Source organism: Diuraphis noxia, unplaced genomic scaffold (genome assembly GCF_037042655.1).
Source record: "Diuraphis noxia isolate RWA-SAM2 unplaced genomic scaffold, SU_Dnox_SAM2 contig0003, whole genome shotgun sequence".
NCBI classification, from domain to species: domain Eukaryota; kingdom Metazoa; phylum Arthropoda; class Insecta; order Hemiptera; family Aphididae; genus Diuraphis; species Diuraphis noxia.
In genome coordinates, this window is record NW_028301713.1 from 25,358,753 (window position 1) to 25,386,014 (window position 27,262).

The 27,262-nt window shown below is 29.7% G+C and overlaps 2 protein-coding genes across 14 annotated transcripts in view; one reads left to right on the forward strand and one right to left on the reverse strand.

The window, feature by feature from the left end:
* The first annotated feature begins 4,511 nt into the window (after positions 1–4,511).
* LOC107167649 (uncharacterized) lies at positions 4,512–17,717 on the forward strand. Of its 2 annotated transcripts, none has more exons than XM_089222518.1 (11): positions 4,512–4,686; positions 4,830–4,856; positions 6,954–7,004; positions 7,932–7,964; positions 8,999–9,049; positions 9,908–9,958; positions 12,634–12,684; positions 14,307–14,351; positions 17,142–17,189; positions 17,307–17,352; positions 17,430–17,717. In XM_089222518.1, exons 1-11 carry the CDS (start codon positions 4,590–4,592, stop codon positions 17,545–17,547), a joined length of 618 nt encoding a protein of 205 aa, XP_089078644.1. In that variant the 5' UTR covers positions 4,512–4,589; the 3' UTR covers positions 17,548–17,717. The 2 variants fall into 2 exon arrangements, with proteins under 2 accessions (XP_089078644.1, XP_089078645.1); XM_089222519.1 differs by having other exon boundaries at positions 4,515–4,686; positions 17,425–17,712.
* Positions 17,718–21,742: 4,025 nt separating this feature from the next.
* LOC107167647 (coiled-coil domain-containing protein AGAP005037) overlaps positions 21,743–27,262 on the reverse strand; it is a 224,868-nt gene continuing 219,348 nt past the window's right edge. For 10 of the 12 annotated variants that reach the window (XM_089222529.1, XM_089222526.1, XM_089222528.1 and 7 more), the window contains one exon: positions 21,743–26,833. In XM_089222529.1, the coding sequence (XP_089078655.1) occupies positions 25,826–26,833 (1,008 nt within the window). In that variant the 3' untranslated portion in view covers positions 21,743–25,825. The remainder of the gene's footprint in view (positions 26,834–27,262) is intronic. The other 2 variants (XM_089222531.1, XR_016190798.1) reach the window with 2 other exon arrangements.

Consider the following 27,262-nt stretch of genomic DNA (forward strand, 5'->3'; position numbering starts at 1 on the left):
AAATGCGCCCAAACGGAATTCCCCCCCCCCCCATTCAATATGGATTTAGTAATGACTATTGGAATACATTCTAAGTGAGTGTTATAAAATAATAATTATAAAAAAATCAATAAAAATAAGTCCAAATATCATACATAATAGGTACATTTCTATAGTCAGTGAATACGTCATTTAAAGAGAAGGGGTTTAAGTCTTAATCTTAATTTTTATTTTTGAGTAAAAAAAGTTGACATTTTAAAATGTTATTATGTTTTTTGTATTGTTGTTAATAATATATCTAAACAGATGGAAATGTATAAATTATTATCTATATCTTATCTTGTAAGTGTCCTATTTATACCCGTATGGGTTTAAGTTTTAGTTTTCAAAACATTCATTGATGCCCCCCCCCCCACAGTTTTGTTTTTGGTATTTCACTGGACACTTTTGTGAACAAACGTCGGGACCTGGTGCACATTTCTGCATAAACGTTTGGCGTACCTAATCTGCAGAAGATCGAATTTTGAAAGTTGGAGGCCATTGAAATGGACCTTTGAATAACATTCCCATCTCTATTGTAAGAATGAGACAACAAATGTGGATGTGGTAGATTCTTAATAGATGGCTATAATTTATAAAGTTGTGAAACTTTAATTTTTCACGTAATATGTATTCACGATGTAGGCAGTGTGGGATGTAATAATATTATGATTAAACTCAAATTCAACTTCATAAGGATAACATTTATATAATTAAAAATACGTAAATTTCAAAAACATAACATATTCAATACTTTAGATCTCGGAAATTGATGACCTTAAAAAACAATGAAAAATTAATTACGAAAAATGCAAATATGATATAAAAATGGCAAAAAATGAGCTAATAAAATTACAAAATAATAATTTTAAACTAATAAAAATACATTTTACAAAATATTTTACTCTATTTTACTATAAAATTCTATATAAATCTAATAAAGCTTCGAATTGCTCAAAATATTACAAAAATATCCTTAGAAATAAAATAAAAATATTTTCCCGAAAATGGTTATTATTCTAAATTTAAACGCAAAGACATAACTATTTTGAAAATACACCAATTATTATTCTATTAATTTCTGATCAAATTTGTATTAAGCATTAAAAATGGGTTTAAATAATTTATTTAAATGTGTTCGCGTAAACGTAATCAATGTTTAAATATATCTGCACAACATAATATGTGACAAATATAAGTATTAGATTTATCGCATGTCAATTTATGCTCACCTATTATACAATAGGACGTAATCGTAACACAAAAAAAGTAGGGAAAAATCGTTTAACTTTGTCCGGGACGCAATCAACGAACGCCGTATAATAATTGATGTATTTTGAAAGTGTATTTTAAAAATATTTATGTCTTCGTGTTCAAAGTTAGAATACTGAAGATTTTAGGGAAAATGACAAACATTTCGACGATTTTTTTTTACACACATGAAAATGCTGAAAAATTAACGTTTGAGAATTTAAATATGCCTCATGAACATTTTTACAATTATCTTTATATTTTAGAATCCGAATTTATTAATATTTTTCCTACTGTAGCTGTTGAAGTAGGAATAGGCGACAAACTAAAAATGGATTTGCTGAGCACAAGCGCCGTGTTTTTTCCAGGTTGTTTAACAAAAATCGATAGTATTCTAACTTTAAACGCAAAGACATAAATATTTTGAAAATACATCAATTATTATTCTATTAATTTCTGATCAAATTTGTATTCAGCATTAAAAATGGATTTAAATAATTTATTTAAAAGTGTTCGCGTAAACGATTGACGACAATTTAATGTACCTATCTACGGGTATTCGTTTTGGATCGTGTTAGATTAATACAAAATGTATTTTAATAAAAACTGGTTATTGCTGTGCAACATTTTTCTTTGCCACGTATCACAACTATTATAATAATACGCTTAAAATGTGTCAAGTCAAGGTGCGGCGTGTATTATTTTGCAGACGTACTAATAATTATTGATTCAGGTGATAAAAACAAAGTACGTTGTTTTTGCATTTCTTAGCAATTTATTGAAAAGCTAAAATCAACGTTACTAAAATACGTATGTACCTACTACAGTAAGAAGTTATAATTTGAAAAAAGTTTTTGATAAAAATTATGATATGAATACACGATACGAGTACTTACCTATATTACGAATGTCAAATTATCGACCAACACCGAATATGGAATAATAGTCTCCATTCGTGTTATTGAAATAAAATCAAAAAATAGATATTGTACAATAGTTTTCGAGATGTCATTGTGATGGCACAGTAATGAACCATTGCATACGAAAAACGATTATGAGTGAAGGTTTATATATTATATCTATATACATACATCATAAGAAAATTATTTTAGACATGTTTTAGCTGAAAATTATTTTTGAAAGTCATTCTATTGTTATTTAAACGTTTTTACAACCCCTTAACTTCCCTATCTCAAAAACTAAATGTGCCACTGGCTATGATAATTGAGCTGTATAACTATATTTCTAGGGTGACACAGGGTCCATTTGATAAACATAATTTGGTATGTTGCACGTGGGTCAGAGAGAGAGAAAACGAATTGTGCACTGAAATCTCAATATTATTATCACTAATAAATCTATATCCGGTTAAGGTTTAAATGAGAAAAAATATTGGTTGGGTTTCATAGACAGGCAGTTCACAGTTCACACTGTATGGATGAGCAAAATAATTGTGAATTTATGGTTATTAGTTTATTACTTATTACTAATAAGTTATTAGCAACATATAATGTAGCTATCTCACATAACCAAGTACGCCTATCAGAGTATACCATATTTATACATTAATATCATTAAAAATGGGTTTAATTAATTTATTTAAAAGTGTTCGCGTAAACGTAATCAATGTTTATATTTATCTGCATAACATAATATGTGACAAATATAAGTATTAGATTTATCGCATGTCAATTTATGCTCACCTATTATACAATAGGACGTAATCGTAACACAGAAAAAGTAGGAAAAAATCGTTTAACTTTGTCCGGGACGCAATCAACGAACGCCGTATAATAATTGATGTATTTTGAAAGTGTATTTTAAAAATATTTATGTCTTCGTGTTCAAAGTTAGAATACTGAAGATTTTAGGGAAAATGACAAACATTTGAATATTATTATTATTTTATAATCAAACGTTCAAATCGTTTATATTGTCCATACCCATACCTTAGATTTGAATATTTAATATGAAGTCACTCGAACATTTTTGTTACTAAATTTTAAACAAAATGTTTGTAATGCTGTGCCGTTCATTAGGTGTTCGGTGACGTCATTACAATAATTGTTGAATTAAAATATAATTCATTGTGGAAACATTATAAAATCATTGCAGGTATACTTAAAACATTTCAGAATGAAGAAGTTCTGTCACACTCTATATCTATGTAGTTAAATATAATAGCAATACATTAACAATTGTCTTTTATATATTGTTTTAAAAATATTGATTGATGAATCGAGAATTTTAAATTCAATGACATCTCATTTCTTCATTAGTCTAATATACTATTTGTTAATCATTAATAACTTCATCTTCATTGAATTTTTATTTTAAATTACATTAATTGTCTGATCATGGCTGAAAATAACAGCTAGTAAGCAAAGGTATTATTATGAATGCGATATTGTCGTTTTTTTATAATTTAATATAATTTGTGCGTGTGTGTTGTAAACTGGCTTGCGTATATACAACAACACAGAGGATTGAATAAAATATTAATTGAAAAATAATTTACACTGTAACCAAAAATTCTAAATTATAAGAAATAAGTAACTCGTTATTATTATTTTTTCATATTAAATGTTGAAGTCTTAGTTATGTTCAGTAAAAATACTATGAATGTTTAATTATAAAATATTTTTCAAAGTTTTGCGATGTTCATAAAATCTTCAAAATTTTAATTTTGAAACTAGAAGAATAAAATATTTTGAAAATGTAGTTTCAAAAATACATTAATTGTTAACAACTTCGGAGCAAATTTTGTATTAAATCTTAAAAAGGGTTAACGTTTGGTTAAAATTTCAAGTTTCTACGGGTACTCGTTTTGCTGTCGTATCTATATTAAAAATACAAAATGTTTGTTTTTCGAAAGTTGGTAATTATGGTTGCTGTGCCATATTTTCCAAAGCCACATATAATGATTATACATAGGGTTTATGTTTAAAATGCATTGAGCCATTGTAATCGGATTTTTTTTTACATACGTACTATAATTATTGACTCAGAGTATAAAAAATGAAAACTAAATTTTTTTTTTGAATTTTTTAGCAATTTAATGAATTCTACAACCAATATTATTAGTATATACACTACGTCTGAACGTATTATGTAGGTAAACATCAAAATATTATTCATACCTACTATTATATTTCTTCAAATAGTTTACTCAATTGGACTGGACTGACACATTTTGTTGTATTTGCGCAATAACTTTTTAAATGGCTTAAATACCGTTGTTGAGCAAGTTTCGATATTATTCTTGATTTATCACACTTACCGTTGTAATTATTACTAATATTTTTTTGGTATCTATAATCATGGTTAAATTTAACATTATTGCATTATTTGCTATATTTTTTATGTTTTGTATTATTGGAATTACAGGGAATTGGACGGTAGAAGATGGTAAAAAAAGTAAGTATAATTTTTATTTTTATTACATTTTATGACAAATCATATAATTTATGGATAATATAAATTAGATGTTAATTATCTTACCCTCATCTTGTTTGTAAAACATCTAACAATTTTTTTATTAACTATTTATTTATTTATAGAATTTGATAAATTTGTCAGTTGCTATAGTAAGTAATAAGATTTTACTCTATGATATATTATATACCACACATTTCTCATATAAATATATTGAATTTCGCTCAACGTGATCATTTTTTTACTATATAATTGTAATTTATTATAAAAGTTTTTGGTATTCAGATTTTTTAACCAAAATGAATAAAGACGTAAAACATATCGTACCTATGTAGCTGCATGTGACTCGTTTAGTAAAACATTATAGTTTCGGGACAATTTCAACCTTTACCATATTATGCTCGTTTGGCATTTGTTTTCCGTGTTTCAAATACATTATATCACGTCCTGTGTATCCACATAATAAACTACGATGTACATATATAATAGTATGATTAATGATTATACTATATCCATTATCCATGCTTTCCGCCATTGCCCAGAAAAAAGATTTGTTTTATATTTGCAATTAAAAAAATAATAAAATATGAAATCATTGCCAACCATTTAGATAATAATAAAAAAAAAAATAGGGTGTAAAGTATAAACACCCCCTAAGTTTCAATGAAGCACATCTATCTTTAACCTTTTGACTGACTTTGCCCGTAAAAAATATAAAATTAAGCATTATATGGGTGTACCAATGGCCTCGGTGCTAAATGATTGTGCACTTTTTACCTTTTTATATTGGAGCAAACATAAAGAACGACTACGAATTGGTTCCCAATTGTCGAATTTGTTCCCGGGTTGTCTACGGTAACATACGAGTTGGTTCCCGTGTTGTATACAGGTAACATATATGAATTGGTTTCCGCCAGCTTTTATGATGATGTTAACCTTGTTAAATTCTCTTTTCAAATTATTATGATATATTCAACCAGAAACAATTTTCTTCTCATTTATTCAGACTTAGGACTGTTTAGAATTCAAATAAGTTCGTATACTTCAAACACTATCTAGAATACCTAGTCATTCAAAATTTCATTCTTCCTTCTCTTAGCTCATATTCGTATTGTGCCGATTGTGTATAGATTGTGATTGTGTTATTATATAAATTTTATGTTGTGGTCGAAAAGAATCGATGTATTTTAAATTTGGTCGAAAAGCGAATCGGCCGAAAGGGGAAGGATACGTTTTTGGTCGAAAACGGCTATGCCCATTTTTTCAGGTTTGTATGAAGGTTCGGTTTTTGTTAGGGTCTTTTAAAAGTGTAAAATAAAGGTTATTAGTATTCTTTCAAGGTTTTAGGTTTTGTAACCGGTTCTTTAAGGTCCCACCTCATGCATTCCCTGCATTCGACTATTGTATTTGTTTTAACGTATAATTTCTAGTGAAGACTAAATTATTGAATATTTTATCGAAATCTATGTATATCGATGATCAATAACAATTCGTTGCAATTTGAAATGTATATTTTCTATTTATACACGTATTGACAGTGAATCAATGTCGAATAACCATTAAATACTAATGATGAGCAATACGATAAGCCATAAGGCCCCTACAGTAAATGTCTTGTATACTACCTATTTGATCACATCATGCACAGGCGTGCCGCTGCGATCACGCCAACTGTCGTCACGCGTTGGAAATGTACGGACGGCGTTCATTATTTTTATTTTTTCAAATTTTTCGTAATTATCAAAAATTCCATTGTCACTAACCGCCCAATTTGGACGTTGGACTGGGCATCAATGTTGGAGGTAGGTCGAGATCGGAAATCGGAATTCATGCCGAGCTAATTCTCTACGGAAGTAATATTTTTGGACCTGTGATTTTTTAAATATTTTTCTAGAACAAAAACTATATTGAGTTTTAAGGATGTACACCACACCTACCGCTATAAGATGCTTTAGATTGTCATTTTTATCTTCGAAAAATTCCAATCAATTCAAAAAAAAAAAACTCGTCAATAAATGAGTATTATATTATATTAAATACGCATTATGTTTTTGCTTAAAATTGTATTCAACATTGCTTTTACTTTTTTAGAGTTTTATAATTATTATATTAATAGGTATAGGTACATTGTTTTTCAATATTACGATATGAGTTCATATGTGTATAGAATATATATATTATATGTACAGAAGAATTATATTTATATAAATAATTAATATTTTCTGTTATTATTATCTGAACTTTTACAGATAAAATGTTTACGTATGGCATCATAAAACCTTCACATGCTGTGGATGTGGGTATGTTCAAAATTGTATGATATATAAAGTTAAATTATTTAAAAATGTATCATTATGTAAAGTCAATCAATGCCATACCTATATTTTTAATTATGTTAGTATAATAGTTTTTCAACTCAATATAAATTTGAAGACATTTATAGCTTGTAGTAAACATTGAATTTGTTTTTTTTTATGACTTAACACTATTTTATTCATGACCGGTAATTCGTAGGTAGGTCTTTATTTAAAATCTCTTGTGTTCTGGTCAAAAAATGTGGTAAATAATAAAATATGCCACTGAATACAATCATGTTTAATTATATTGCTAGGTATGTCAATAGTATAATGCTTAATGCATAATCTACTTTTACATTTTGAGAGATAATGTTAATACATTTATTGGTTACATATACATAATGCAATAGTAATTGTGTAAGATATTATTTTAGGTAATACTATATTGTTATTGGGAATATTATGTATATTGAATTGTTCATTGAGGTATTAATATATTGTGTTTAATATGTATAACTCATTAGTATTAATCGACTATCCGAAATAACAATAATAATTTTAACCAAGTTTTTGTTGCCGCTGACTTATGTTTATATCCCAATTATGTCTTAAAAGTTATTGAGTTATGATCCGTCTCTAAATCGTATTTTTAAATTGACTATTAATTAATTTGGAATCTTAGTAAAGTTGTATATATTGTTGACTTTTCAAAATACCTGACATCCATTGTAATGAGTGAAATATTTTGGTTAGATATCAATGCATTATGGAAAATTGAGTGTCATGTTTAGTTTCATCATACTAAAATAGGTAATAGTTTAAATATCATAGGATATTTGAATGTTGTAATTATAGAATGAAAAATAAATACAGTTACAACCCGAGTTTCATCTATGATGCGTGATACATTTTATTTTTTTATAAATCTAGATAATGATTTTACCTACATATTGGAAGAATTTAGTAAGTATACATTATTAGTTTTTTAGAGTGTTATATTATAATATTTTCTAATGAAAATATATTTTACTTATAAATAGTTTGATTTTTTTTTTTTTAATATATGTACAACATTCGTATGTCGGATTGAATGATTATGCTTATGCGGTGTATGTCTAGTGTATTATTTGTGAAATCTTTGTGAAAGATTTTATTACCCAGCAAGACAGCTAATCACCTAACATCAAATTAAAATCGATTTAGTTGCAATTTAATCATTTAAGTAGGATATCCAAGGGAAATATGAAAGCACTATAATAAGTATAGGCAATAATCCATCTATGGTGAATTTTGGGCACGACGATGAACTAAAGTAAGTGCAACCTATATGTAGAAAATATAAGCTGACTAGGAAATTAAGATGAGAGATCAATAATGTAGTAATCTTAAACATTAGGTACCCAAACAGTAATCTCTGAGTTCTGTGGTTAGGTTAGTGAACCTACATTACTCTATGAAGATATTCAAAGCTGCATAAAATTAACATTAAACCCTGAATATCATAAACGTACCAAACATATTGATATAAATATCACTTATATAATCACTACCTACATTCGAGAAAAAGTTCAAGAAGGAATAGTGTAGTTAAAATACATTCATACAACTGACCAACGAGCTGATATGCTGACAAAATCCTTGCCTACTAGTAAATTTAAGAATAATTTGTTAAAAATTGGATTACACATTTACCTAATACTTCTGTTGTTTATATGATAAAGTTTTTTTTTTTATGCGGGAATTGAAGGGGAGTGTTGAAATTAGACATACCTAATTCCCTTTTGTTCATAATACCTATAAATTCTAGGTTATGTTATTATATTACTTATGTTGTTAAAAATGTTTTATAATAAACTTTGCATTGCAGTTATTAATCAGCAATAATAATTAAATAATTAGTTTTTTTTAAAACAATGTAAAATACAGAGATTTATAAAAATTATTATACAACTATAATAATATTATTTAATTATTTATTAATACTTATATTTTTATAGAGGAAGATTCTAGCGACCATACTGATGCGGTTCTAAGGCAACAGGATATCGGTAAGGATAGATAATTAGTTACATAGTGTTATATTTAAATATTTTATAATGTATATTGTGTTCATATAAAAATGATTAAAAAAATAACTGAAGGTAATACACATACAAATACACATTAATCATTTAATCAAATATGTAATAGGCCTTAATGATAATACGTAGAGCGATATCACAAGGTTTCTACTAACAAAGCAAATCCATACCTAACGCTTATGGTATAGTAACTATATAAGAATATTGTTACCTTATTACATTTGATTATTTGTGAATTGTTGAACATTTTCGTACTGCAATTATCCATAAACAGGAACATGAAGATGGATGGTCATAGGTGTAATTTCAATAAAACATCTGATGGTGCTTATAAGTTCTACATTTTCAAGACACTTACAACTATGAGGCAATTTTCGAATTATATTTTTTTATACTACGGTAGTCTAGTATCTGATGATAAGCTGTTTTTGAATTTTTTTAATAATCCGAGGTTTTGATACATAAATACCAAAAATATGGAAGGTGTTAATACCTTCTCAGCCTCCTCCCCTAATTGTGCCTGTCCATCAGGCTAGATAATAATTTAAATATTATTTTATATTTATATGTTATAATAAAGTACAAAATTATGTATATTCTCTGTTCAAAATAAGAATAGTAGACGGCGGAAAAGAGTTTTCGTCGCCGCCGGTGATAGCCACGCCAGAGCAGAGCCAGTGCGTCGCGGCCACGACTATGCGCACAAATCGGCCGTCGTCTACTATTCTTATTAAACAGAGTAAAGTTAAACAACTCTAAACAGATTGAAGTACAAAAACAGTACCAAGCTGGAAGTATCAATTAACATAATTTATCTTTCAACAGAAAAAAATTTTCAAAATGTAACTGATACTGTAAAATACATAGACTCATTTTGTAAGTATATATTATAGTTATTTATATATTGTGTAATATATAGTATGGTTTTCGTGGGAGAATGCGAAAGCAATCACGAAACCATGACGTAGTCGGTTCAAAAATGAAAAAAAATTATAAATCATAGTTATAGATTGTTAAATATGTATTACAATAGATAATCCAAGTATAAAAATACGCAACATATATATTATAATCAAATATGTATTATGATAACACATATTAGGGCAATCGTTAGATTGTCACAATGAATATTGAAACTCAATGGCTATAACATGGTTATAAATGTTATAATATTACTTTTGATTAATTGAAAAGAACCCTATTTATGTATATAAATATAATTATGCATCAAGGAATAGAGAGCTAGCCATGAAATCCAATATAATTAATTGTATTCGTATCGTATATAACAACAAAATATATGTTATATAACAACAATTCAGAATGATAAATCATTTCTCAATAGGGGCTAGTTTTAAAAATATTTTTAGACCACAATAATCATAAGTGGCCTGTACCTAAATTGATGTTTTTGCATCGTGTCGTTCCCATACGTATTGTGATTTGTACAATACAGATATTATTATCAGATACGAGATTTTATAACATTATAATAACATTACAAGCACCATATCTTTCAAACTATGTATTCCTGTTATTATATCATACTTTACATCTACCCTTTTATAATATATTCTTTTATGATGTGTCACAGCAGAATATTATAATTCAATACCTTCAGTTTTTCGTATTTTTTCATTTTCTTTTGTGTATTGTTTATGGTTGGATCGGATAAAATGTTTCTAGCTAAATATGATACGTCATTAATACGCTATAGTCTAGCGTATTTAAGAGATGTTTCAATATTTTTTATATCAGGTATAGGTTTATCAGCTACGTTTATATGTGACAAATTCAACAATTACGGAAAGCCTCTAAAGCTGATCTTTATATATTATGTTACATACAATGTCCGGAATTGTACATTTCGCAATTTGTACAGTGATTTGTGTACACATCGCGAATTGTACAATGCAGTTGTACAAAGTAACTAGATTGCACAAGTTTCATTATACAATTCGCGATGTGTACAATAATTATTGTACAAATTTCGAAATGTACCTTCATTGTTCAATTCACAAGATTACTATTACTATTATTAACAAATAAATAGAAATACTGGATATTTTGATATAAAGTTTTATAGTTTACAATATAATTAGTGGTATGTTTTAAAAGTATTTTCTTAACAAATATTGCATATAAGTATATCATATAAAAAAAAAATTTTAAATTAATATTATTTTCAAATTCACTCATTTTGCCCGATTGTATAATACTATAATCACACTAATATAAGTTGAAATATTGCAGCATTTCCGATTACAATGTACTAGTCCGTATTAAAATCTGTTTAAATTGTATTTCTGAACGACTCAACGACAGTACCTGTCGTAAAGTCGTTTATATAAACTTTATAATTTTTATTGCATTATACCTTTACTAATATGTTAGATTCCACATAACGTGGGAAAAACAACTCATACGACTATACGAGATGAAATTATACATCTTATTATAGATTCACGTATTTTATTTCATATCACAATGTGTACTGTGTACACTGTACAGTAATATGTAGTTTTATACTTACGATTTGTAATTATTATAATATGTTTTTAAATTTTGTAATTTGTTCGATGATTGTAATATACTAATACGTAAAGACAAGGTGTATCGAATTATATATGATATACTAATATGTAATATTTGTTAAGAAAATACTTTGAAAATACATCAGTTAATTATTATATTGTAATTTATGTTTTTAAATTTTGAGTATTTACAATGAAGGTAAATTTCGTAATTTGTACAGTGATTATTGTACACATAGCGAATTGTATAATGAAACTTGTACAATCTATAGTTACTTTGTACAGCAACATTGTACAATTCGCTATGTGTACAAAAATCACTGTACAAATTGCGAAATATACAATTCCGGACATTGTATGTAACAATGTAACATATACACTCTTGTTGAGTCTATTTATTGGTTTAAGTGTTGAATACGAAGCTGACTTACAAATAATTGATTCATATGGTTTAATTTCGATTTTGTAATTGATTTGTTAATTTTGATTAGTATTTTTATTGTTTATGTCTCCTGCTCATGATGTGTATATGTCGTATGATAATACTTTTATTAACTATGTAGTGTAATGTGTATTACTCATGCGAGTCAAATGCCCAAAATAATACAAAATATTTTAAACAAATTTTTGTTGCCACTGACTTATGTTTATATTACCACACCTAAGTTCTAGGGGCCATTGAGTTATGATCCATGAGTAAATTTTCTTTTTAAATTGGCTATTAATTAATTTCGAATCTTAGTTGAATATCATTGACTTATCGACACATCTGATAGCCATTGGGATTTTATACTCTATAGATACATCGAGTGGAATATTTTGGTTAGATATTCGATCCATTAGGTGAGAATGTGGAACATACCTCATTGCATCAGGCTAAATTAGTTATAGCTTAAATATTATTATATAGTTTTGTGTTATTATTAACTACACAAGTATGTGTATTTTATTAGTTTGAAATATATAACAATGACAAACTGAGATTTCAAATAATTATAATAAATTATATTTTCATAGGCGAAAATTTCAAAATTTCGACGGACATTCAATCAATTATGTCAAGTTTAAGTAAGTTAACATAATGAGTTATTCATAGATTTATAATTAATTATTTTATAACTTTTACTGTGCTTATATATGACTAATTGTATTACAATACTCAACAGGTAACAAAAATATGGATTGATGATAATACGTTGCCTATGTATCTAGATTATGAAAAACCAAATTTATACCTAACGGATATCACGTGGTTAAATTATTACATTTGTTTAGTTATTTAAAAATAATTTAATAGATATACATATTATATTATCATAATTCTGCATCGGGGAAATAGGGAAGTGATTCACTATGAAATATTATTTTATAATAAATTGTACCCATTTTTGCTGTTCGGGAACGAACAATAATAGGTCATGCGCCCGGTTACCGAGATTCTTAGTAGCATATAGCTAATCACACATACCGACCGTCGTATTTTTGTGTGCATACTGTATATATTATATGTGTTATAGCTCATTACCATTGGTTGAATTCGTCGTGAAAATCTTAGTGAGCTATGTGGTAAAGAGATGTGTGTGTGTGTACTTAAAGGCTAATGACTCAAGTAATAAATGGTAACAGGATTTCTTATGATTGAATTGCTGTATTACGAAATGTAAATAACATCCAATAAAATAAATCTTGGCAAAATTAAAATATAAATATAATTATATTGGTCGCCGCATATTAAACCCACAGTTAATTGACTCATTCATGTATTATAGACTCAAATCTACTGGTTCCGATTTGGACATATACTTTTATTTTTGCATATGGCACTTATGTCCGTAAGTTGGACGCTTATTTGGCAGAATTTCTAATGGGCACCCGTAGGTTTCTCCCATGCCCGGGTTGAGGGCGGCGGCTTCTCACTCTCCAGACAGCCAGTACTGCCCAAAAAGCGATGTCCACTCATTGTGATGTCACTCGACGGCGAGACAGTGATCACTGTACCCGCAAGTATACTAACACACAATAAAAAGTTCGTTTATTAGATTCACATACCGGTCAATGGAGTCATTTTGAACAGTAAAAGGGAAAATCCAATCAACTCTGTATGGGTTTTTATCAAAATTAAATTAGGTACCAAGCGTACTATAATGTTACAATATTTTACTACTTTATTTTTGATTAAAACAATTTCTTTTAAATACCCATACAGTATTTTAGATTCTGAACGGAGCAATGAATGTATTGATTTTTGATCGACAAGACTACTAAAGATTGACTTCCTCACACTATTGATATTATCTATTTCTAAAAACGTTATATTAAAAATATCACAAAAGATAAAATTTAAATAATTAAAAAATGTGCGGAAGTTGATCTAAAGTATACTTGACGAAAAATTCGAATTTGATTTCAAAAATCTTATCGCTTCACTTTATATACGTTTGGCAGAGAACACTGTTAAAATTCTTTGTGTTAGACAAAGACAGAAAATCGTGATATCGAATCCACTTAAGGAAATCTTTCTCTGAATAATTATCAAAAAATTATACACCATTAAAATAGTATTAGAAGCATCACAAGTTTTTCACATTCCTTTCTGTGTTTTTACTATACATATACCTGTAGGTTTATAGTATGCGTTTTTACGAGCTTATGCTACAGTAAATAATACCATCAATTATTTTTTATATTAGAGCGAGCACTGGAAGCCAATGAAAATGATGAAGAAAATGATTATCGTGAGTAATTAATAATTATTATCAATGATCTATACCTAACTATAATTTATAATTATTTATAATTTTGTTTTTCTGCCAATAACAAATTTAAATTGTAAAGTCTTCATGTATATTCATGTTTATTGTTACGGCCCGACTGAACGTCGATTCATACATCAACGTAGGAATGAAAATGTAACTGATGTATAAGTGTAACAATATCTTTATTTTACGTTTAAACTTGATACAAAATGACTATGTAGTAAGCCATAAGGTATTGGTGAGCGGTGTTACGACCTGACTCTGAAATAATGATATAAAAGACAATGAGTGATGGTGTTACGACCTGCCTCTGAGTGTCTTGAATATCCCTAACCATCTAGCTCACATTTAAGAACCGTCTGGATCACATTTTAAAAACCGTCTGGCTCACATTTTAAAAACTTTCTGACGAGCTCTTGTCCTCGTCTCTCCGGCCTCTCTTATATATGATTTGGTCCTTAGGATCGGTGGTGACTTTCCTGTTACATGTCGACATTTGGTCTTGTGATTCAACTTAATATGCTGACCGTTTCGTATACTCTCACACGGGTCTACAGTCATTTATAAGAAGGGACGTGTGAAAACACTTTTATAATTTAACCAATTTTATATTTTATTCATCACGTTCTTATTAGTGACATCCGCACGGTTTTGATATTAATGGCTTATTAGTTTTAGTCATAGTCAATACTTATTTTATATCACAATTGCGTGGTATCTCGTACATATTTTATAGGTTCGTAACAGTATTTATTACTGCGTGTATCATTTTAGATTCTGAGCGGAGCGTTGAATGTATTGATTTTACCATGATGTATGTTTTTATTTTTTATTTTTTATTTTTTTTGTGTCTGTCATCAAATTTTGGGGCAGTAAAAGTGCTTCGAAATTTGACTTCAGTATCTCGTTCGATCAGAAAGTGAATCTAGTTGGTACTTTGGGGGGTAAAAATTCTTAATACTTTTCTAAATAATCGAGAAAAACAAACTAAAAATTAAGGGAAAAACGGGAAATTTTACGCACACTCATTTTTCGACAAAATCGATTTTGGTTTTTGATGTAATTTAAAAAAAAATGACCATAGATACATGAAATTTTCACCGAATGTTTATATAAGTATATTCTATCCACCATGCAATTTTCAAAAATGTTCCACTTAAGTTGAACTATTCATAGGCATTTGAAATTTTCGATCATTATTAGTTTTTTTTAAATTAATATTGATAAAAATTTATTTGTTAGCCAGAAAAGCTTAAAAATTTAATACAAGGCTCTTAACATATTGTTACAATAGCAGCATAAAAGTCCACCGGAAATTCAAATTAAATTTTTATGAGCATTTGAAATTTAAATTTTTACAACAATGGAATTTTACTTTTAGCGATTTTGGTGTATTTTCCTTATTTTGGTGTAACTCTAAAACAAATGACCGCAGATACTTGAAATTTTGACTAAATGTTTATATAGGTATTTTATATATTTGATAAAATTTAAAAAATATTTAGATTTGTTTTGAGCTAACACTTTGTAACAATAGCAGTTAAAAAATATTAAAAATACGTAAGCACGATTTTTTTTTATAAGCATTTAAAGTTCAAATTTTGACTAAATACGTTCAAATTAAATGATTCTTATAGTGATTATAAAATTATAAGAATACATAGGCACAATTTTTTTTTATTAGCATTTGAAGTTCAAATATTGACTACAAATACGTAAAAATTACGGCAATGATCAAATTATCATTCATCAAAGTTTTTTTTTTTAATTCTAAAATTTTAAAATTTGATACAAAGCTCCTAACATATTTTTACAATAGCAGTTGAAAAATAAAAGAAATACATAGTCACAATTCTTTTTTATAAGCATTAAAAGTTTGAATTTTGACAACATATTATGTAAAAATCACGAAAATTCACAAATTATTTTAAACTAGAAATTCATAAAAAATTTTCTTTTTAATTCTAAGGTTTGAAAATTTAATACAAGATTCCTTACAAGTTTGTCAATCTTTATCACAAATAAAAAGTTCATCGAAAATTCAAATTAAATTTTTATGAGCATTTGAAAATTAACTTTTTACAACATTGAATTTTCACTGGATTTCACATTTAGTGATTTTCTTATTTTGGTGTAACTCTAAAACAAATGACCGCAGATACTTGAAATTTTCACTGAATGTTTATATAGGCATTTTCTATATTTGATAATATTTAGATTTGTTTTGAGCTGTTTACGGACATTTTAATATTTCAACTTTTTTAGTTTTTTTTCTATAAATATCAATAAAAATTTATTTGTTCGGTAGCAAAGCTTGAAAATTTAATACATGGCTCCTATCATATTGAAAGTAGCACTTGAAAAATAAAAGAAATGCGTATTCACAATTTTTTTTTACAAGCATTCAAAGTTTGAATTTTGAAACATATGTAAAAATCACGAAAATCACGAAAATTCGCAAATTATTTCAAACTAGAAATTCATAAAAACTTTTCTTTTTAAATCTAAGATTTGAAAATTTTTAATTATCTATAAAATATCCTAGACAGATAAACCGTCTTCGCTCAGAATCGTTTTTCGTATATACAATGATATAATATCATTGGATTCAAATTTAATTCCATTCATTACAGTAACCCACTTGTAAAACCTACTGTACAGCAGAGCGACATCCACGACTTACCCGCCTATTTTTTGTTTAAATATAAAATGTAACAATTATAAAGTAATAACAAACATCTTACCTAAACATAATTTAAATCATTTCAGATCCACTGAATGATTTTATTACGCAATATGAACAAGATAACATTTTAGGTATGTAAAATTCATTATTATTATTATATATTATGATATAAAACTATGGTATATGAATCAGTACTATAATATTGTATAAAACTGATAATTACATTTTTTAATTTAATTTTTTTAAAGTTTATTATAGAGATCCGTACGAATATTGTAAAAGGTTCTCATCTCCGTAAGTAGAAAGAAACTAGTACGTATAATTTTAATAAAATCACAAGCATTAATTGCGGAATTTTTCTATTAGGGTAGTGTAGCACGGTGTATAAATCTCAAGTATTACATTCAATTGCGTATTTGGTTTATTATTGAAAAAGCTATAATTGTTAACCTTATTATAATACACGGGTATAAATCACAAGTAATTTAATAGAACCGTTTATAATTAAACTTTTCATTGAAACTATGTAATATGATTATGTTTTTATTTTTAGATATATTTACTAGATACTACTCTTGTTGATTATTGTATAAATACATTTTATTATTACAAGAGTTTACTATATAAGAAGTATTTAAATTCACTGTTAATAAATAATAATTATTTATATAATATAATTTTTATTTTTAAATGTACTTTAATAAATATAACAATGTTATAAGTTTCTAGGCAGATTTAGATAATATATGATTTTATTTGATAAATTACAATTGTTCTATATTTATATTTTATACTATATCACCTCTACATTATAAACTAGATTTGTATACAATATTTGATATACTATATTTGATACACACGCATGAGATACAATTTTACATTCTCCTCATTTTTTTTTTAATTCAAATTTCTCAGCTCAAGGATATACAAAATTAAATATTACAACAATTAACTGAGAAATTATTTGTTAAGTAGTTAATTGTATATTAAAGTATGCGATTGAAAATCCAGTGATACATATAAATATAATATGTTTATTTTATGTTGTTAGTGAACGACTTGAAACGGCTTAATAATCATCGTCATACAGATGTCCATGAGGCTTACCTCTCAATTCTCATGGATGCAGACATGCAGTTATGCATTTTCTTCTTTATCATGTTGTTTTAAATTATGATTTATGAACATAAAACCCAGATTTAGGCATTAATAATTTACAATTATTATTACTAATAATGTTATAGAGATTCAATTACAATAGTGTTATTACATTTTCTTGTTGCTCTGCTTTTTATTTAATGGATTTTCAATCAAAATATAAAAATATAATTATTAAATTACATGGAAAACAGTGTATTGTAATAAACTAATAACTAACAAGACGTGTTTCACCACTGTAGGTATCAATTGGATTAATTATTTTACCGCTCTACGTAATACTCGGAAAATTGTCTATTCATATTTTAAACATCTCTCCGAAATTTGTATAAAATTTAAATCCGTGTTCAGGAATCAGTAGTAAAAACACAGAATATTGTGTGGTAAAAACTACATTTATAACCAAACTAGATAGTGATTTTTATCCCTGGATATTTTTAACCCCCCCCCCCCCCCCCTATAAAAATTTACTAGAATATTTTTGCTGGGGGTAAAATTAACCTAGGATATATTTACCGGGAGTAAAGAAAACCTAGGATATTTATACCCTCGGTAAATTTATAAGAGGGGTAAACGTAAAATTATTCTAGGTTAAATTTACCACAGGTAAAAATTTGCTAGGTTAATTTTACCGCCGGTAAAAATATACCGGAATAAATTAAACTTTATTTAAATTATACTAGGATATATTTACCTCCCAGGTGAATTCATATAGGACAGGGATGGCGAACCTATGTCACTCATGTCACCCTGTGACACTCAAGCATTATTTCACTAACATGTAAACTTAAATATAATTTATAATTTTTGCTTCACTTCCAAAAATATTACTGATAATTTGAAATTAATTTGAACTAATTATTGTAATATTATATCGTAAAAAATCAAAAATATTAGTGCAGCATGTATTAAATTATAATCTCTAAATCATAATCCTAGCTGGAAATATGCAGCAACAGATTTCTCATTAAAAACTAATTTTTGTAATTAAAAAAAATATGTGTTTATATTAATATGTATTAGTTAATAGTAAATTCTGTTAAGTTTAAATATATTATATACTTAACAACAAATAAAATCATGTTTCTAGATTTAATTGAATTATTTTTTAGGCAAAAACAAGGCCTGAAAAGTTTCTGACACTCGAGGCAAATAAAATCAAACCAAACATTTTCATTTGACCCGCAGTTATCAAAAGGTTTGCCATCTCTGATATAGGATATTTTTACCCCCCTGTAAAAATGTGTTTTGAACGGGGGTAAAAATATCCTAGCGTATAATTAACGACCTGTTTAAATTATACTATAATTATTATAGTATAGTCGGCTATCGAACGATTGAGAACATTTTACCTTTTTGACCAAACAATTGAGAACACTTAAAAATAACAAAGAACTTACCGCTCACCCCAAAAAAGGTCACTATTGAGAACGAATTTACGTGAAACGTTGCCATATCATTTACTATTTATCATTTAACAAATATTCTTGAAGAAAATCATATGTTATATAAATATGTTTAAAAATGAAAAAAATGTAGAATCATAAGATTATGTATTATATATTATGTAAAAAAAAGTAAATATGTAGAATATTATAAAAATATGTATACAAAATGTAATAAATATGTTATGAGTTTATGACAAATAAGTTACCTATATGAATTAGTTAAAGCGGGATAGCATAATCCAACATACTCTAGATATTTTAATAAATTATTAGAACTTTTATTTGCTACATACCATACATAACATTCTTTATCATTTGATAGTCGATTATCGTGTTCAAATTATTGTTCGATTAAATTTGGCAACGTTGAAAATAAAATTAAAATATTGAGCGTTCTCAATTTATTGTGTTACCAAAAATAACGTTCTCAATCGTATTTTACCGGTATAGTCATATTATCCCGGGCGGGTCTGTTTGATTTATATTTGGATAGTCCTCCTCCAAAGTCAAAGCTGAAATCGCGCCTATGTGCCTCTTAGATCTAGATTTCACCATCAAACAAGAATATACAATTCTGTATTTTTCACTCTAAATGTGGTGTACGTATAATATTGTTCTGCTGCAGTTGGTAACGCCTCGATCTAACAGGTCTCATAAACCAGAGTATCTATACTATTTTTGTAAAAATAGTTTTTAACGATGTATTGCGGTGGGTAATTCCGTAAATATATATAATGAAAATGAAACCATGCAGTAAATATTATGCCTATATACCTACGATTTGACGCGACGCGCCAATGAGGTGACATCGATACCAATAATATTAATATCCATAGAAATTACATTATTAATTTGTTAGTACAGTTTTTTATCACAGATAATTTTTATTAAATTTAAATTAATTAGTTATATATAAATTTTACACATTAGACCATTTAATTAGAATTCATCTTATATCACACATTTTATAATATATTATGTGAATTATCTGCTACTATTATGAATTTCTGACTAGGGATCATATCATGATGACTTAAAATATGATATAAAATAAGAAAATAGGTGGTTTTAAATTGAAAAATATTTGAATTACTTTATTAGGTAATTATTCAAAAAATTGATTTATACCTATTAATTAGTTACCTGTAAAATACGATTAATCTAATAAGCTCACAAAAATATAAAATTACAACGACAAACAAAAAATTATCTACATATCATAGGCTAAAAGTAAGTAAAATAATTTTCTGATGAAAAATGTTTTATCACTCTTAAGCTATTAATCATATTTGAAACATTAATTGTATTAACAAATTTACACTTATTCATTATCACACATAATATGTGTTATTTTGTTCGGTAGTAATAGAACAAAACAAAATAGTGAAACCATATATTTGATTAAATTCTTTATTTTTAAAAATTAAATTAAATATAACCTATTTTTCTCTATGGTCTTTGGATACTTAGGTATAAATTTGTAGCCTAGGTAGGTAAGTTCTGAAAATTAGAAAGATATGAATGTTTTATTGAAAAACAATACAACGTATTAAGTACAACAAATCCTCAATGTTTGATAACCTATTATTATCTCTTATAGGAGATTTTAATGCAGATATTATATTCAATGAAACCAAATTACGTAGAAATTTATTTAATAATAAAGTAAATCAGTGTTGAATCCAGAATATTTCTATGATTGGTTTGTTTGATAATCATTTTGAATGATAAAAATTGATGCAAATTAAATAATATAAAGCGGATAAGATGATGTCACTCTGCTGTACATTAGGGGGTGGGGTGGACCTCTGAGTAGGGTAGGTTAAATTTGAATGTAATAGGTGTATCATTGTATTCGAAAAACGATTCTGAACGGAGATGATTTGTCATTCTAGGATAATCTATTATATTTAAATATTGTCATGTATTCTATTTTGAAACAAATATTTTATTTTTCAATTAGGACGCATTTTGCATAAGGCATTGTTAATCAATTTTTCCAAAAACATTACATGTAGACATTCATTCACCCGGCCATGGTACTGAAACGAATCTACCCAACATAAAACGCAGTGTAATTCAAACAATGTGTAGATATTTTTATTAAGAATAGTAATGATAATAATAATAATAATAATAATAATAAATAATTATCATTATATATATATATATGTTATACCATAATACAATAAATTATTCTGCTATTTGCATAAACAATGGCCGGTAGGCCGATCTTCGCGTTCGTAAATAACAGTAAATTAATATAATAAAATAGGTACAAAGTTTTAATAGCAATGCTTATTATAACACGTAATGTACATGTAAACAGTGATTGTATGGTTTCGTTATTCATTTTTAATAACAATAATGTGTATAGTATAATAGCTCATAAAAAAAAATCGCACAACGACCAAATACAATAATAAATACCTAGGTATAGGTAATATAATATAATAATATAATACACCAGTAATAATAATAGTTATAAAATAAATAAATCGAGATGAATACAAATCAAGTAGGTAGGTAAACATTAATAATTATTGTAATATAAAATAATATGTAGGTAATAATAATATATGTATGCCTAATGACTTATAATACAACGTGTGTGTGTGTGTGTGTGTGTGTGTGTGTGCTGAATTACAAATCGTCAATGTTTACGATATAATTTACTCGGTGTATACGCATAAAAAATTTTTTTTTATAGTTATTACGTGCAACAGTCATATAATTATAGTAATCATTAACATCATTACTATCGTGATTCGTGTTATATACAGTTATTGTAGAGGGCGAGGACAATATTAAAAATAGGGTTTTCTCGGGCAATGGCTCGTCGATAATGCTCTCTAAACGTAAATTGTTTAAAAACAAAACGCCAATTGGTAAGTATGTAGGTACCTATAATGATGAACAAAGTGTATATTGAAACGAATAATCGTTTCAAAAATAAATAAATATAACCAAGATACGTTTCATGCTCGCAGCAGCGTCTTGTCGGGATTATGAGAAAGATGATATGTGAAAGTGTTGGAGGTCATCCCGAGGAAAAACTTAATTATTTTTTAAAAATAATTCTAGGCTTCAGTCTAGAATATATTATTACAACAGATAATTTTTGTTGATTATTCTTATTATCAACTTTGAAAATCGACCGTATTGATGTCCTGCTGGCTAACCTCGACGTAGGTCCTATAATGTCAAACGACACACGTCGGTCGCGGTGTAAAACCGGAACAATAATTTTTTTCAATAATCATATTTTGCGTTTTATGTACAGACGAGTGTATATTATATTCATTTGAATAGCGATTGTTATTGAAAAGCACGCTTTTATATTCATATATCAAAAATTATTATTATATAATACTGTCATGTCAAACGTACAATTATTAATCATCTCGGTTTCTCTCTATTTTCTCTGCACGGGTAGAGATGTGTTTTGCATAATATAATAGAGGCGTCCAAGTATAATCAATACCATATAGTTAACTCGAGGAACGTGTGTTATGTCGAAATTCAGAACGGTTCGACCAAGAAAAATTTTCGAGTTTTGTTTAATTATATACAACTACTCGCGGGTAAACAGAGTTACAGAATATAATGTGATGAGATCGGTGCTACTACCTTGGAGTTATCAAATACCTTAATGGTATATTGAATTATGACGAGTGCACGATGTTTTGTAAAACGAAGTAAGTCGAACTCTGCTCGAAAAACATCTAAAAGTCGTAAAGTCGTCCGGATGTGTTTCGCGGGTAAATATTTTTGTTGACGTCCTATTCCTGCGGTACCTATATATATATAACATGCAGGGGAACTTTGATGATTAATTTCAAACGACCCTGCAGACAACGGCTAGGTAGTCCTATAACAAAATACCTACTCACGTAGTTTTGCGGGCCCGTCGTCCTCGATTTTTACTTTTCTACACTCGGAGAAGTCATCTGATTCCGATGAGAAATGATTTCGATATTGATACAATAATTTTGTGTAATGTTTAAACGGAATACACAGACGACGATATAAAACGCATACGGTACACGGCGCTCGTCTAATATAATAATATAATGATATATTTTTCTGCTAAATGGCGTGCACCGGCGAGATCGAGAAATCGTAATTTCCGCAGGGTCGGTTCGAAACTTTCGAGAGTGGGAAAACGTGTCAAGTTAGGCAACAAGGTTTGAAAATCGAACTGGAAAAAAGCGATTTAGATTAATGGGAAATTCGGGTGATAGGTTATTATTAAACACTGCGTATAACGACAAAATGACATGGACTATCGCGATCACAAACGAACAATAATTGTCCGATTGTGTAATATTATATTTTTCATAACGCCCCTGCACGCGCGGTTTCCGATTCGAAATACCGAAGATTTCAGTTCGGCGGCCACTAACGACAACAACAATATTAATAATGTTATATTAATATTATAGGAACGATTTTAGGCACGATCGGAAAAGATAAAATTAAAATGAACACCCACGCTTCCACTTGTCGATTCGATATTGTTATCATAATAGTTAAGGGTACGTAATTTACATGATTGCACAAGCATAGTCGTGTTAAACAGAACCATAGTAATGCGAACACGCAGAGTGAATAAGTAATATAACGTACTATATAACGGCAGTAACTAAAACGTGACATTAAGTACGTATAAAGAAATTAAATTGAATTCTCGTTCGCCCGTTCGCTGTCCAGCGGACAGATCTAGGATATACCGTCACATAATGATAACATATGACAATAATAATATTACATTTTATGGTTCGCGTACAATTATATTATAGTATTATGTAGAAGATATAATAATATTGAAAACCATACTAAAGCGATGCGACTTCCGGCTGGCTATTGCAGATGACTTTCGTGTATGTATAATGATAACAATAATTTAATATAATATGTATTTTAAAAACAAAAAAAATCTCCGAAATTGCGCGCATTTTGGCGCTAAGCCGGATGACAACGCGACGATTCTTGTCATCGGGCCGAGACGGCACATTCTCGACAACAATGTTTAACATTAATAATCTTAACGTAACGATAAACAGTAAAATTATCATCAAATATTATATATTAATATGTTATACATCTGTAATCAGCTGTATATATATATATATTATGTACAAGAGAATATTGAGCAGTATTAAGTGAGCTGACCTGCAAAAGCCGTCAACACTTTAAAAAGTCTTATACGATTACGAGACAATTATATCTCAAACCGGGGAGAGGGGTGGCTGGGGCACATCCGGTCGCCTGTTTTTCTCTATATAAAGTAGATATCTATCTATCAGGTATAGATAAGTATAGGTAGGAAGGGGTAGGTATGAGTTTTCCAAATTTAATTTGGGGTGCATCAGTGCGGGGGTACTCCCGCATTGTTTGATCCGCACCGCACGATGGAAGGGTCATGGGGTGTTTGAACAGTACAACCACGTTCGTAGCCCACGGGTAGGTATGTATATAGAATTATTATTATTCGATATCCAAAGTCAGATAACACGTCATCGTCTGCACTGCCATAACAACAACAAAAAGTGTAGCTAGGAAATGGTGGTTAAATGTACGTGCGTAGTGTGATCATAGTTGCGATTTTTCGAAAGATATTTTATTAATTTTGCGACGCTGAACTCGTATCTAAATTGGTCTAGAGAAAATGGGTTTCCCGGGTCACTGTTTTTCATTTCGGAAAATGTAATTTGTTCTCGCGGCACATAACATTGTAGTAATCAGATAACGAAGATGTCACGTTTTGGATACAACGAACAATATATAGGTATACATTATTGTCAACTCGTTACCATCACCCGACACTTAAAATTAAAATCTTTACGGTGAATATTATAATGTTAATATGAGAGAAAAAAACGGCGGCGCGAAGACGGAGATGACGGCGGTAATAGTGTTGCCGATAGTTGAGCCGACGGTAACCGGAAATCCGGGGGCTGAGCGGTGGTGGAAGCAGTTGGCAATGGTGGCAGCAGTGGCGGTATTTACCACAACAGCATCATATATATTATTTTGTATATTAAATTACAACAACAACAACAACGTCGACAACGGCAATAAAATATCGCACAACCGACGCGCTTTAATTCGCATCACACGCGGAGATAGATTTACACGTTTCAGACGTCGGTCGTGGGTCATATGATGTCCGTCTCGTACACTTTGCTGACGGTCATCTTTGTCGTCGTCGTCGCGGCATTGGCCTTGTTATTTGCCGTCGATCGTTGCTTTTCGGCGGCGTCTTCGTTGGCCGCGGTGGCAGTGGCGCTAGTGGTGACGGCGGAGGCAAGCTGAGTGAGCGAACCCGATATGGGGGCGGCGGCGCTCATGGACAGCCCCATCTTCAGCAGTAGGTTGCCTTCGCTGCCCGTCTTCTTGAGCTGGAGCAGGTCGGGCGGCGGCTGCGTCCGTTGCAACTGCTGCAGCCGCGTGTACTGCTCCTGCAGCGCTTTTTGCTTCTTCAACAGTTCCTGGTGCCGCTGCTCCAACTGTTCCTGTCTGGTGGTCGTCGCGACCGCTGTCGGCACGGCCGGCGACGGGAGCTGCTGCGCGGTCGCCACCGCGGGTGGTTCGGGCATGGGCGGTTTGCCGCAGCCGCTAAGCGCCACGGTAGTCAACGACCCCTTCCGGCTTGGCGGGCTGCCGCCGGTCGATGCAGACGACACCGAGCCCCTGGGCGTTGACGGTGGGGCCCCCACTGCGCTGCCCGCCGTGGTAGGTGATGCCACAGGCGACTTGGAACTGGTACGCGGTGGAGGCGGCGGGGGCATACGCTTGTTCTGCAGGTCGGGCGTCCGTTCGGGTACGGGCGGCTTGGCCCCTGCCTCCGAAGACGTGCTGCTCAGACGCCGCAATACCGGTTTCGGGGCGACCACGACCGCCGGCGCGGTGACCGCCATTGCTTCTACCGCCGTTGCTTCTACCACCGTTGCTTCTACCACCGTTGCTTCTATCGCCGTTGCTTCTACCGCCGCTGCAGACTCCACTGATTCCGTCGTCACCGCCGGAGTAGTCTCCAGTTCGTCTAGCAGAGTGTCGAGTGCGTTCTCCGCACCTGCTGGCTCGCGCTTTCCAGTACTACCGGTGCCGTTGTCTGTTCCTGTTCCGGTCTGCTCCACGACACTCCCCTGTCCAGCGACACACCCCTGCGAAAATCACATGAAAACTCATTTCAATAACGCACGGTCGACCGTAACGTACTTTTGCACACGTGACGTCATTAAGAGGATTTCAGCGTAATATTTTTTTTATCTCTCCAACCCACGTGCGCTTGGACAAAACATATTTGGCGCTAAATCATAGCTTTTTGAGTAATCTTTTGCGGTAAAATCAACTGTAAAAAGAATTACAGAGGAAAATATTTTTGAGGGTTTGACAACGAAATATCGGTTATACATTTAATTATATATTATTTGGCTCAAAGAATGAACTTTTTTTAACTCTAAGTTGCTGACCATAATTATGTTTGCAATTATTGGTTTTGTTACAATAAGATTACTCGCATGAAAACAATGGAAAATGTGTTTTTTTCGCAAACATGTTTCGTCTATGCGTTACACGCAGGCCAACGATAG